The sequence below is a fragment of the Blennius ocellaris genome (genome assembly GCF_963422515.1).
Source record: "Blennius ocellaris genome assembly, chromosome: 23".
Classification (NCBI taxonomy): domain Eukaryota; kingdom Metazoa; phylum Chordata; class Actinopteri; order Blenniiformes; family Blenniidae; genus Blennius; species Blennius ocellaris.
In genome coordinates this window covers 4931366-4945811 of record NC_137672.1, presented here as the reverse complement: position 1 = coordinate 4945811, position 14446 = coordinate 4931366, and the positions used below count along the sequence as shown (strand labels likewise).

Sequence of the window (14446 nt, the reverse complement as noted above, 5' to 3'; positions counted from 1 at the left end):
TGTGTGTGTGTGTTTGCACCAGTGTTTGAGAAGCAGGAGAGAGTGACGTATTCGTCTTGTGCGTCGTTTCCGCAGCGTCGTGCGATAAATGTGTTGACGTGCAGCCTGTAAACATTTCCACCACCTCCAGGACAGCTGAAGACTTGATGAGATGATACCATGTTACCGGGATTTCTGGACCATTGAGCGCACCGGAAAAAGACATGTCGGAGTTACATGGTGCGCCTGAACGCATCACCCAATAGTATGAAGTTCGTTAGCCCTTAAAAAGCCGAGTCGTGGGCACAGGCGAATGTTAAAATTTAAAAAAAAAGAAAAGTCGCGGCTTATTGTCTGTAAAGTACAGTAATTCATTGGACAATATAATTAGACCTGTCATCACCCAGTTTCACTTTAATATTCCTCACTGCTCTTCTTTAACTTTACATTTTTTATTGTTTGTTTGGAGGCGGAGTTTCCTCCGTGAGTGTGTTTCCTGTTGGAATATTAATTCATCACCATGACGACAGGAGGAGTTCTGCTTCCATAAATTCCTGTTTATGCCGTGGTGTCAGCGTGAGCATTATTATTAAGCTAGTTGTTCCAGATCAGCTCTTGTGGAGCCAAACAGACTTGGAACAAGTCGAGAACAAGAACATCCTTCAAAGCTCAGTGACCAGGATTTATTGATTCTGTCATAAAGATCGCTGTAAACACTACGTCTCCGCTCCGAGTACTCCCAAGTGGGCGGGACAATCCGTGCACCAATCAGGATATTCTAAAATTAGGCAGGTCATTTTCCAGGAGATCTGATTGGCTAGTAGACGTCATTCATTCTGTGCTGCAGAGTTAAGCATCAGAGTACCGGGGTGATTTATCCCAGTCTGATACTGAGGCTCTGCTCTCGCCGGAACAACATGGACGGTCGCACTTTCCTCATTTTAGCCTCTTTGTTTTGATCATTTGCTTTATTTGGAGTCACTGAACAAATACAAAACTTTCGTCTTAAAATATCAACATTAGAAGTGATCCTCCTTTCCTTTTTTTGTGTTTTTAAATAAAGGGAAATGAATAGCACACATGTAGAACAGGCACAACAGAATGGTTATGACCTTTTCTGCTATTCCAAATAAGCACTCGACATTGTAGCAAACTGAAAAAGAGTTCTTTCACGTTCAATCTTTCGTGGATCGTGTGCCAGAAAGTAATTACTTAGGGGGCGGGTCCAGAGTAAGTGAGAAGAGCCGGTGTGGTGAGAACTTTGGGCAGGAGCCATAAAGAATGTGGACAAACGTTTCCAGCCAAATGTCCTCCGTGACTTTCAGCACGATACCCGCCACTGACACTCAGAGCACTTTTCCCAGTCTTTCACTGTATAACTCAGCTATTAGTTTCTCTTTCCTGTTTTTGTTGTATGTAAATGGTGCCTGTTGTTTTACCTTCCTGCAGTGCTTTATAAAATCTTGACACTATTATGAGCCCAGAGTCGTCCCTGTAATTGATTACAAGAACTTTTAATTTTTGATTTTCAAACACTTTGTCCGTTAGAAATAAGGCTGTTTAAGTTGTTATTTTAGCCTCTTTTTAAATGTCCTCTGGTGGGTCAGTGTGGACTCTGGCTGTGTGTTTGACACCTGGTGGAGAAACCAGGGTGCTTCATAACTTACAAGCTCATTTTAGTGCTGGCGGATCGTCTCTCTGGGGTCAGAAATAAATGTGTTTGTATCAGAACGTTTATGGAGAGACTTGCAGACGTGACCGTGAGACATGGTCCTACAGTGACAGTATGTCAGTGGTCCTACACTCCATAGGGACAGTATGTCAGTGGTCCTACAGTGACAGTATGTCAGTGGTCCTACACTCCATAGGGACAGTATGTCAGTGGTCCTACAGTGACAGTATGTCAGTGGTCCTACACTCCATAGGGACAGTATGTCAGTGGTCCTACAGTGACAGTGTGTCAGTGGTCCTACACTCCATAGTGACAGTATGTCAGTGGTCCTACAGTGACAGTGTGTCAGTGGTCCTACAGTGACAGTATGTCAGTGGTCCTACACTCCATAGGGACAGTATGTCAGTGGTCCTACAGTGACAGTGTGTCAGTGGTCCTACACTCCATAGTGACAGTATGTCAGTGGTCCTACAGTCCACGGTGACGGTATATCAGTGGTCCTACTCTCCACAGTGACGGTATGTCAGTGGTCCTACACTCCATAGTGACAGTATGTCAGTGGTCCTACAGTGACAGTATGTCAGTGGTCCTACACTCCATAGTGACAGTATGTCAGTGGTCCTACAGTGACAGTATGTCAGTGGCCCTACACTCCACAGCGTTGTGCAGGCCATGCACACAGTAAGGTTACATTCTTCCAGCCATTACTTTATGATCACTGCCTGATGAGGAAATCCTCCCTTTCTCACCAAAAAGGTCCTGAGACCTGGACCTGGACCTGGACCTGGACCAGGACCAGGACCTGGACTCCAGTCCGTCTCCATGGTTCATTCCATCAAGACGTTCCCGGTAGATCCTCTGGGAGCCGGGGCGTCCCTGCAGGACTTGTTCATCCAGGGAGTTTAGACTCAGATCAGGGAATGTGAGGCCATGTGACGACTTCATAGAGATTCTTGTGTTGTGAAGTGTTTCCTAGGGAATACTGTCGATATGAACGTGCTTTGGTAGGCGCTACACGCCAAAGGACCAAAGCTCTGGCCACCGTCTTCCACTGCCCCGTGGTGCAGATGTGGTTGTTTACATCAGAACCAGCTTCTCTTTATTTGGACCACTGCATCGGGAAGCACAGAGCCACTATTTCACTTCCCATCGGATCACGATACCGGAATTTGGATATCTGCCGATGCTATTCAGATACCAGAGCTGTTTGCTTTATTATTATTATTCTCATTATTGTTGATTTTATATGAGGCAGTAATAAACTGGTCTCTACAGTAAAGTATAAATGTAGGGATGTTTGCATGTTTTCAAAATACGTCCAAACAGCAACATGTTGTCATGAACAGTCAAGTAGCACAGTGCTACTTCCCTAGCCTCGCTGGCTGCAAACCGTGGAATGGATTTCCTGACTCATTACTCCACGTCTCACTGAGACCCGCCTCCCTTCAGGAAATCCAGTCCACATTTTGCAGAGCAGCGGCAGGGAAACACTTGAGTCATTTCAGCTCAGTAAAGCAGATGAGGCTTCAATTTCCGATCCATGAAGTACGTTCTTATCGGATACCGATACCGGATTGGGTCGGCCCCCTCCCACCACTGCAGGTTCAGAGATGTCCAGTCGTCTATCACTTTCGGTCTTCGTCAAACTTACGCTAAATATTTCTGATACGAACGCATCAACATTTTCTTTCTGACTGGAATGAACAAACGGATGGATGATAAATCCAAGAAAAGCAGAACTGCCAAACCTCACATATGGAAATTGAAACTTCAGATCTCACATAGAGTCACAAACTGGCTGCTGAAGCAGTTTCACTTTAATACACGTTGTTTACAGCTCTGACACAAAACAATCATAAACAACTTTTTGTTGTGTGTCAGTTAGAAGGTTTTACTTTGTAAAGGGAAGTGAGGTCAGTAGTTCCTGAGTTCTTGTGTCTTCATTCCATCAGGTGGCGACTCAAACTGCTTTCTCGTGAGCTTTTTATGTCAATGGATTCACATTAACAGCAGAGCTGGACGGGGCCCTGCTGGAATGCAATTATTATTATTATTATTATTATTATTATTAATATTATTATTATTATCATCGTACTTTCTGGAAATGTTGCATTTGTGACGGCCTAAATGAACCTAAACCTTCATGAACATTTACAGACAAGTCAGAATTGGCAAACCGTTTTAAATTTCATGGTCATTGCACTTTGTGTCCGGCAAAAATGGCTCCATAGCGCCACCTACATAGTTTTCACATTTGTAACATCTAAAAACGGGCAACACGTTTCAGCCAAGTCCAAGAACTGTGGTCGACATGAAGTACGTGGAGAAAGAATGTCGCGACAGCCAGACTCTGAACCCAAACAGGAAGTCCGACATTTTCCGGTACCTGTGAAATTCTGGTGTTGAACGTCCTCCTACCGGGCAAAGCCAAGGTGCTTATTGAGCGTGATGCTCCAGCAGCGGCGCCGCTCGCCGTGACCCACCGTCAGCTGCAGCGGCTCCTGCTGGGATACACATGTTTACAAAGCTCTCCGGGTTTGACTTCTGCTTGTTTACCAAGTTGGATTATTCTATTAGTCGATTATAACAAGAGATTTTTTAGCCCTTTTTAAACAATCAATTATCATCTTGATCATTTGCACCCATTGTTGCAAAATGTCTTTATATATTTATTTGTGACGTTGTTTGAGGCAGTGGGGCCCTTCAGATCAGGACCTCGCGGGTTTGAATCCCACAGCTGACATTTGACCACTGTGGGTCCCTGAGCATGACCTTTGACCCCCCCCCATCAGCTCCCCGAAGCGCCGTAATGTGGCTCCACCTCCCCAATATTTCCCCCAATGGGGATTAATAACGTCTGATTGGTTTAGTGTGAGTTTAGTTCGGCCCCAAACGCGGGAACCCGAGATCCCTCAGGGAGGCGGACGATCGCTGCAACCACAGTGTTGATCCGTTTGGCTGATCTGTGTGTGAAAGAGGGTGAAGCAGCAGAGAGGGTGAAGCAGCAGAGAGGGTGAAGCAGCAGGAGTTTGGGGGACGTCTGTAGATCCTGCCCACATTCTGAGTGGAGCTTGAGACTGAAACTGAATTACGGTGGAGGAGTTTCCCTTCACCCTCAGTGTAGAAACCCACAGGCTTGTTCTCACCAGGCCTTCACCTCGTAGCATAACCGAACCTGGATAGGAACTCAGGGTACGTTTACACCATGTCCACCATGTCCCCGACGGCCCCGCCTCAGGCCACCATGGACAAAACGTGACGAGGTGAGACACCGCAGAGGGGCGTCGTGCTAGATTTTCAAACCGTCCAAACCTTTGCCCCGCTGTGGATGAGAAACTCAGTAGCCTGTAGCAAAATGGGATGAACGTCACAACGCGTGGTAGTGAGTAGTAATAGAACTTGGAGGCGGTCCGTGGCGGGACGGGAAGCTAAACAGGAAGTGGCGTTCGGTGCGCGTTCTATCGCGGTTGTTTCACGGTTGCTATGTGTTTTACCATGCTTCGCCGCGGCTTTCATAGCAAGTTGCATTCACGTGTCCGCCGTAGAAAGCCTTGACAGAACGTGAAAAACCTGCCAGGCCTTCCTCAGAATTCCCCAAAGTCTCACGGCCGCGCTGCGTTTCAGGTAGACGGGGCTGCCGGGAGCGTAGTGGTGTAAACCTACCTACCCTACCTGAACCTGAGAGTCCAGACTGAGGGCACATAAAACTCTCGCTGCCTCGGCAGTAGAGGGAAATCCAGCTGCAAACACACAGAGAGCAGCCTGGGGTGAACACACACTTTACACATTTTAGGTCGCTGTGGGCACACACACACACACACACACACACACACACACACACACACACACACACACACACACACACACACATATATCCCTCCATACCATACAAATTACAGGAGTTAAGCTCCAGACGACTCAGGTCGGCCTCACACACACACACACACACACACACACACACACACACACACACACACACACACACACACACACACACACACACACACACACACACACACACACACACACACACACACACACACACACACACTCCAGGTGAACCTGACCTGTTCCTCCTTCTTTTCCAGATTACGTTTACTTTGAGAATTCCTCCAGCAACCCCTACCTGATCCGAAGAATAGAAGAGCTCAACAAGGTGTGTAACTTCCTCTTATTGTTTCCTGTCACACTGAGCTTTAACCCACACAGCTGTGGACTGTGAGATGCCACACACACACACACACACACACACACACACACACACACACACACACACACACACACACACTCCACACAGCCAGCAGTGTGTTGTGGCCCTGCAGTGACGGACACTGTTGCAGGAGCCTCTTACATAACAGCAGCAGTGTGACACCGGCTCGTTCCCCAGTCGAAGGATTAAGCTCATTTATGTAACGGCGTCGGGCTGAAGGGGCGACGCGTCTGGAGAGCGGCGTGCCGGGGCCGCCCGGGCCGGGCTGGGGCCGCCGCCCGGGCCTGGAACCTGGAGGGACGCTCTGATGAAAGCACCTCCAGGATTGTACTTTCAGCGTTCAGTCCCACTCGCGCCGGAAAACCAGTTACTTTAAGTTCATATCCAACACAACGTGTGCGGACCAGGCCCAGGACCAGGACCAGGCCCAGGACCAGGACCAGGACCAGGACCAGGACCAGAACCAGCGTTTCCACTGTCTACACAACAACGGAGGCCGAGCGTTTTCTAAAAGTTCCACCTCAGATCGGTTTCCATAAAGTGATGTTTTCAGAGGCCCGGAGCTCCGTAGTGTTGGGAAGTTTTGTGTTTTCACTTGAAAACGTTGCCATGGAAACGGGTTGATTGCCTGATTTGCCCTCGGGGGTGCGACTGAGTCCCAATATATATATACATATATATATATATTTTTTTTATTATTATTATTATTTTTTTTTTAAAGTGTTAACAGATATCCAAAATTTCAAAATGAAACAAAAATATTAGATCTTTTTTTTTTGTTGTTGTTGTTTTTTTGTTTTGTTTTCTTTGATGGAAGTATATGTTATAACTTATATTGAGAATATTATTATTCAGCATTATTTTCAGTGAGTATTTTCATTTATCTATGTACTTATTTATTTATTTTCTCTTCATTTATTGCTCAGAAATTTGGTGAATATTTGTTGGTGTATTTTCTTATTTTTTCAACAATGCCATATTTTTAAATTGTTCAAATTGTTGGTTGCTGTATTAAAAATAATAAAGATATGCTTAAAAATATAGATATATTAGATAAAAATGATAGAATAAAAAATGTAACCTTCTTGTTACACTATCATGTGAGATCAGAGAAACAGGTCCCACCCTGGAACATGAATAAACCCTGAGCATCACAGGGGTCTCTGCCACTTTGTTTATGACAATATCACATATTTGGCCACAGGCATGAGGATTTCTTCCTCAGTGCTCATGAGCAGGAATCGTCGCCACTGGCTCTGCTTCTCACGCGCAAACCACTTTTTAAAAATGATCTTGAATGTAGAGCCGAATCATCTAGAATCTCAAGACATTCCTCATATGGAGCAGGTCTCATCCTACTCTTGATGTACTCATGCTACTATTCAAACCATAGAATTCTATTTTATTTGCCACAAAGCCCCAGAATTCATTGACTAAATAATCAAGTTGAACAGTGGTTTGGAGGCGAAGTTCAACTTGTTCCATGGTTTCTAACCGCGAGCTGGTTTTAATCAACAAGTTGTTCATCTGAGCTCGTTTTTGTTGCTTCCGTTTCCAGAAGTTTCCTCTTGAATTGAATGAATGAATGGTTTATTTCGGTTACAGTTTAAAGTGCGCCACAATAGACTTGCAACCGAAATGGGTGTTAGGCTGAAGCCAAGGCTAATTTTAGCCTATCCCTTAAAAACCCATCCGGTTACCCCAGACACCCGTGATACAAAAAATATATTCAAATTTAAAAAAAAAACGCAACTGGAGAAGAAAAGAAAAGAAAGAAAAAAGGGGGGGAAAGAAAATAATAATAAACAGAGCAGTCGTAATACATGAGAAAAACAAAACAAAACAGAAGTAACAGAAATTATTGTTCATTGTAACATTAATTATTTTTCTTTTTACTGTTTTTTTGAAGCAGAGCAGTGATTTGCACAGTTTTAAGTTGTCACTTAAACCGACTCCCAGAATAGAAACACATCTGTATTCCACCTTTTTCAAATACACACAGTCCTCTTAAGTTGTAGTTGTTTTCTCTTCATTTAAAAACAATTTGAATAGCTGTGGGAAGACTTTTCTTTTTTATTCGAAGTAGTATTTCTAATGTTTTTAAATATACTATAGCTTTAAATTTTAATGTGCAAGAGGCTATACATAGTTTATTAGTATTTTCTCTATAGGAAGCTTTATTTATTATTCTAATAATTCTTTTCTGGAGTTTAATGATAGGGTCTATATGTGTTACCTCAACACAGTATGTCATATATGGCATAATAAGTGAGAAGTACAAAGTAAGTCACTTGTTTTATAAATAATACCAATAGTTTTAGATCATTTATTTTTCATATATTCTATGTGTGGCTTCCAACTAAGTTTATCACCTAGCATGACCCCCAGGAATTTGGTCTCATGTACTCTTTCAATTCGTACTCCATTTAGGATTAATTGAATGTTGCCGTTTGCCCGAGTCCCTCCAAACATCATACATTTTGTTTTATTTTCATTTAATGATAGCTTATTAATATCAAACCATTCTTTTAATGAGATCATCTCTACTTCTACTGTTGTCAACAGTTCTTTAATATCTGGTCCTGAGCAATATAAAGTTGTATCATCCGCAAATAGGCACATTATAATATATAATCCCAGCCTCCTCTGCTCCAGCTTGCTCTTTCTATCCATCTCAAACGTTGAAAATGTCTTTGAAGGAGGAGGAAATGCGTCGTATTTCACGTTAGAACACGAGGAACTCGTGTGAACCCAGCTTGAAAACCCGCATGTCCCAAAATGCAACATGGACTCAGCCTAAACACGATCCCAGATCAAAGCTGTGGTGTCCAGCCTAGTGTCCAGCCTGTGGCCCCAGGCCCCTCCAGGGGCCGCCAGAGAGCAGAGACTGGCCTGAAAGGAGGGATTCTGCCCAGACAACACAGCAAAACCTCTCATTCCAACCTGCAGTTTATCAAATCCTCCACAACAAAGTCCAGAAGTTTCCAGACTAACCATCAAACGGTTGAGGTTTCCTGACTGACACCATCTTGGGATTCTGGGATATCAAAAATGGCGGCAGCGGCTCCAGCCAGAATATCAACATTTGAGCGATTCGGGGAGAAAAACGTCCAGACTTTGTCAAAGAAAGAGTCTTGAATTGTGGAGAAAAGTCTGCAGTGGAACTGAAGGTTCCTCCAGAGAGGATCTGCATGTGGACAGATCCAGTGGACAAACGGGATCTTGTGACACGAAGCCAGGAGTTTCTGTGACGCTGAGACGTCAACAAGCCGGGGTTGCCCCGCCAAAATAAACACCAGTTTGTTTGTGTGTGTGTGTGTGTGTGTGTGTGTGTGTGTGTGTGTGTGTGTGTGTGTGTGTGTGTGTGTGTGTGTGTGTGTGTGTGTGTGTGTGTGTGTGTGTGTGTGTGTGTGTGTGTGTGTGTGTGTGTGTGTGTGTGTGTGTGTGTGTGTGACAAGGAATTCAGGAAGGTTTGGTATTGGAGACGAACATCAACAACTAAAACTGGATCTGCAGGTTTGATTCCCAGAAGATTCTGGGAGAGGAAGTTTAAATGTTGTCAGAAGTCAAAGGGCCAATCCCAATTCTACTTTTACCCCTACACCTACCCCTTAGCCCTCCGCCTGCCCCTTAGCCCTACACCTACCCCTTAGCCCTCCGCCTACCCCTTAGCCCTCCCCCTACCCCTTAGCCCTCCGCCTACCCCTTAGCCCTACCTCTACCCCTTAGCCGTCCCAAATTCAACGTGTTGCAGTAGCTTGGCTGCTTTGTTTCGTTTTCCGCCTTTCCCACATCAAGGTGAAGAAATAGACGGAGACGTGGATTACTTCAGTTTTTTGCGCTGTATTTTGACTTCACAAATATTTCCTCGTTCACCATGTGCAAGCGGAGGAGCTTCCTTGTTTGCTCGGGGGTCCCTGTTTTCAAAACACCCATATTAGAAGACTTTGGAACTCTACAGTGTAATAATGAAATGTTATAAACACGGTCTCTACCAAACAAATACACACAGAAGCTCCATACGGCAGCGCTACGCTAATGCCGTTCTTACTAGTATAAAACACAACAGGTTTATATAACTTTAGAAGCGTATATATGTGAAATGCGAGTCCTTCAGCGCCATGTCCTCCTACCCCTCTGTTTAAAGTGTGCATCTGTAAATACTTCGTTTAGAGGGGTGAATAGCCCTTCCCCTCACCCTTCCACCTCTGTGCAATAGTGAAATGGGACACCCCTCAGACTCTCGTGAACGCGCATTTCAAAGGGGTAGGGGTAAGGTGAAGGGCTAAGGGGGAGAATTGGGACGCAGCCTAAGTTGTGCGGTGTGTACGAGCGCTAACCTGTCGGTGGTCTCTCCTCTCCAGACAGCCAATGGGAACGTGGAGGCGAAGGTGGTGTGTCTGTTCCGGAGGCGAGACATCTCAGGCAACCTCAACACTCTGGCAGACAGCAATGCGAGTGAGTACGAGGCTTCGCTCCACGACGCGGCGCGACGCCTTTAATGAACCTGCTCATTGTTGTTCCACATAAAAGGCCTCAAAGCACCTCTTCAGCTTTCATGGTGTAAATGGCGCCACGGCTGGGTTCAAGTAAAGTCGGCACTTTTGTCTGAAGCCGGAGCTGAAAGCCGCCAAGGGAAAAAAGGACTTAGCAAGGAGACGGCTGGATTTGTTCATCGCGCACTCCTTACACCAGGGGTGTCCAACATGTGGCCCGGGGGCCAGAAGCGGCCCGCCACAGGATCTAATCCGGCCCGCCATGTGATTTTTTTATTTTATAAGTATAAATGTGAAAACTGACAGAGGCTGATGTAAAAATACTAGATTGACAAAAATGACATTGGTCAGAATTAATTAATGCGTCTGTGGAGGTCGCATAATGCAACACCTTTCACAATAAAACAACGAGGCCAACTTATGTGAAGTGATACTTTGGACACGTGAACTCAAAAGATATTTCCAGAGGATGACAACTTGTTTTAATCCTGAATAAAAATATGATATCCAGATACAGATATTTTGCAAATATAATAATATCTGATTAACTTTAATATGTATATTTCAGAATCGACTGGCAAATTCTTGCAGTGACAAAAGGATCAAAAGAAGGAAAGACTTTGATGTTTGTCCATATCTGCAGTTTAATATGTTTAAAATATTGTACTAATTAGTTGCACAATTTTCTGTAATTAATTGCGATTAATCGCATCGTTTTTCTCCCGAAGACTGGAGCTTGTAATGGATATTTATTCGGGGGAAAACCACAGAATTAGTGTCGACTCAACACACAGAGACTATATTTAAATTAAATAACGTGCTTTTAGCTTTTGGTGAAACCGTTTCCCTCCAAGATCAGCAAAATAATAAAAACATAAATAGATGAATTCATAAACGTCTAACATAAGTCTGGGTTTTGTTAGAGTGCTGCTCCACCACTTTGACAATTTGAATATTTCTAGAAATAAACTTATTATATGAACAAAGTGGCAATAATATACTGTAATATCCACACACACACGAGATACAGTAACCCATTGAGAGAGCGACACACACAGAGAACACTGGGAAAAGTGAACAACCAGGGAAAGATGAGAAATTAATATTTTACTTGCAGGTTTTAGCAGTTTGGTGGCTCCTGGTCAGCCAACCTGCTGTGTTGCTGCAGAATTACTACTGCGGGCGAAACAATTAACCTTTAAAACTAGAGTTATATAGGAGACTATGAGCAGGAGTCAACTTCTACATTTCTATGTGCTGTGCTTTTTGCTTTTTTTTGGTGTATTTGGTGAGTCACAGCGCCCCTAAAGGCCTGGCATGTGTACTGCATGACCTGAAGCCTCGTGTTGGGTGACACGTGGACAAAATAATTTTTGGGGGCTTGTGTGGATGTGGCCTTAGAGTCCAGACTGAGGGCAAAGAAACCCTACAGCACAAAGCTCTGTGTGTGTGTATTCAACCAAGTTGGATAATATCAATCCAACTTGGTAGTTTTATTGTGAAAGTCACCATAATAACAATCCAGCTTGATAGTTTTATTGTGAAAGTCACCATAATAACAATCCAACTTGGTAGTTTTATTGTGACAGTCACCATAATAACAATCCAGCTTGGTAGTTTTATTGTGAAAGTCACCATAATAACAATCCAACTTGGTAGTTTTATTGTGACAGTCACCATAATAACAATCCAGCTTGATAGTTTTATTGTGAAAGTCACCATAATAACAATCCAACTTGGTAGTTTTATTGTGACAGTCACCATAATAACAATCCAACTTGGTAGTTTTATTGTGACAGTCACCATAATAACAATCCAGCTTGGTAGTTTTATTGTGACAGTCACCATAATAACAATCCAGCTTGGTAGTTTTATTGTGAAAGTCACCATAATAACAAGCCAGCTTGGTGGTTTTATTGTGAAAGTCACCATAATAACAATCCAACTTGGTAGTTTTATTGTGACAGTCACCATAATAACAATCCAACTTGGTAGTTTTATTGTGACAGTCACCATAATAACAATCCAGCTTGATAGTTTTATTGTGAAAGTCACCATAATAACACTCCAGCTTGGTAGTTTTATTGTGACAGTCACCATAATAACAATCCAGCTTGGTAGTTTTATTGTGAAAGTCACCATAATAACAATCCAACTTGGTAGTTTTATTGTGACAGTCACCATAATAACAATCCAGCTTGGTTGTTTTATTGTGAAAGTCACCATAATAACACTCCAGCTTGGTAGTTTTATTGTGACAGTCACCATAATAACAATCCAGCTTGGTAGTTTTATTGTGAAAGTCACCATAATAACAAGCCAGCTTGGTGGTTTTATTGTGAAAGTCACCATAATAACAATCCAGCTTGGTGGCCGGTTGTGTGGTTTCAGTACTGAAACTAACAACAGCACCAACTAGTGGCCCAACATGAAAACAGACACTGTTTTCAGCGGGTTGTCGTGTGAATGTGAAATCTTTAAGCAACGTCGTCATGGAAACGGAGCCTTAAGAACCAACAATGATGCGTCCCTCTCAGTGGAGCCAGACTCTCTCTGGACCGGGACCTTGTATCTGACGTGGGGCTGGGTTAGAACCAGAACCTGGTTCTCTGCTGGTGGAGCCGCTCCCTGGTCTGTCCGCCTGATTGGTGAGAGTCATTAGCCGCTTCTGCTGGAGCGCCATTGTCTCATTGTGTGCTCCAAGCCCCGCCCCCTCCCCCATCCAGACTCCCTCCCATCTTATGGGCGAGATCACAGAGCCAAGGAGGGAAGGAAGAGCAAGGTAGGGAGGGATGGACGAGGGAGGGAGGAGAGAGAGAGAGAGAGGGATGGACGAGGGAGGGAGGGAATGAGAGGGAGAGGAGAGGGAGAGAGGGAGGGGAGGGTGGATGTAGTTGGGTGGTGTTAATGACATGCAGACTGCTGAAGACTGATCCCACTCAGTCATTACCCCCCCCCCCCCCCCCCCCCCCCCCCCCCTCCATGGGCTGCAGAGCTCCAGACAAAGACACACACACACACACACACACACACACACACACACACACACACACACAGAGCGGTCATCTCCTGCCTCCTCCTTCATTGTGTTTTAATTCCAGCGTCTGCTCAGACCAACAGGAAGGTTTAACTCAGTGACTTGTCCCAGCAGCTTTTCTTTACCTATGGCCCCTCCCCCATCATGACCCCTCCCACTCGTGGCTCCACCCCCTCGTGGCTCCTCCCCCTCATGGCTCCTCCATCACTGCCACCAATTAAACAACACAACTTGGATTCAGGATGTAAAAACTGCCAATGAAACAAGATTCTCCTGCAGGTTTGATCCTGAGAGAACTGACATTTAGAGACCACCTCCAGACCAGACTGGACCTCTAGACCAGACCACCAGGCTGGACCTCTAGACCAGACCACCAGACTGGACCTCTAGACCAGACCGCCAGACCACCAGGCTGGACCTCTAAACCAGACCGCCAGACCACCTGACTGGACCTCTAGACCAGACCACCAGACTGGACCTCTAGACCAGACCGCCAAACCACCAGGCTGGACCTCTAAACCAGACCGCCAGACCACCTGACTGGACCTCTAGACCAGACCACCAGACTGGACCTCTAGACCAGACCACCAGACTGGACCTCTAGACCAGACCACCAGACTACCAGACTGGACCGCTAGACCAGGCTGCAGACCACCAGACTGGACCTCTAGACCAGACCACCAGACTACCAGACTGGACCGCTAGACCAGGCTGCAGACCACCAGACTGGACTTCTAGACCAGACCGCCAGACCACCAGACTGGACCTGTAGACCAGACCACCAGACTGGACCTGTAGACCAGACCGCAGACCACCAGACCACCTGACTGGACCTCTAGACCAGACCACCAGACTGGACCTCTAGACCAGACCACCAGACCAGTAGACTGGACCGTGCTGGTCCCTGGTCTACATGTTAGAGACAGGAAGTGATTAGAAATGATCCCTATTGATGATTTTATCTACTGTTATTGATCCGATCCTGTCGTGGTTCCCTGCTGACTGAGGCTCCGTCCCCATGGCGACGCCGTGTCATGTGACCAATCAGCCAC

General features: G+C 45.1%; 1 protein-coding gene across 3 annotated transcripts in view; it reads left to right on the top strand.

Moving 5' to 3' along the window:
* The window catches only part of mta2 (metastasis associated 1 family, member 2), a 45275-nt gene that overhangs the window by 9254 nt on the left and 21575 nt on the right, over positions 1-14446 (top strand). For all 3 annotated transcript variants that reach the window (XM_080518778.1, XM_080518777.1, XM_080518776.1), the window contains exons 2-3: positions 5740-5807; positions 10226-10319. In XM_080518778.1, the coding sequence (XP_080374904.1) occupies positions 5740-5807; positions 10226-10319 (162 nt within the window). The remainder of the gene's footprint in view (positions 1-5739; positions 5808-10225; positions 10320-14446) is intronic.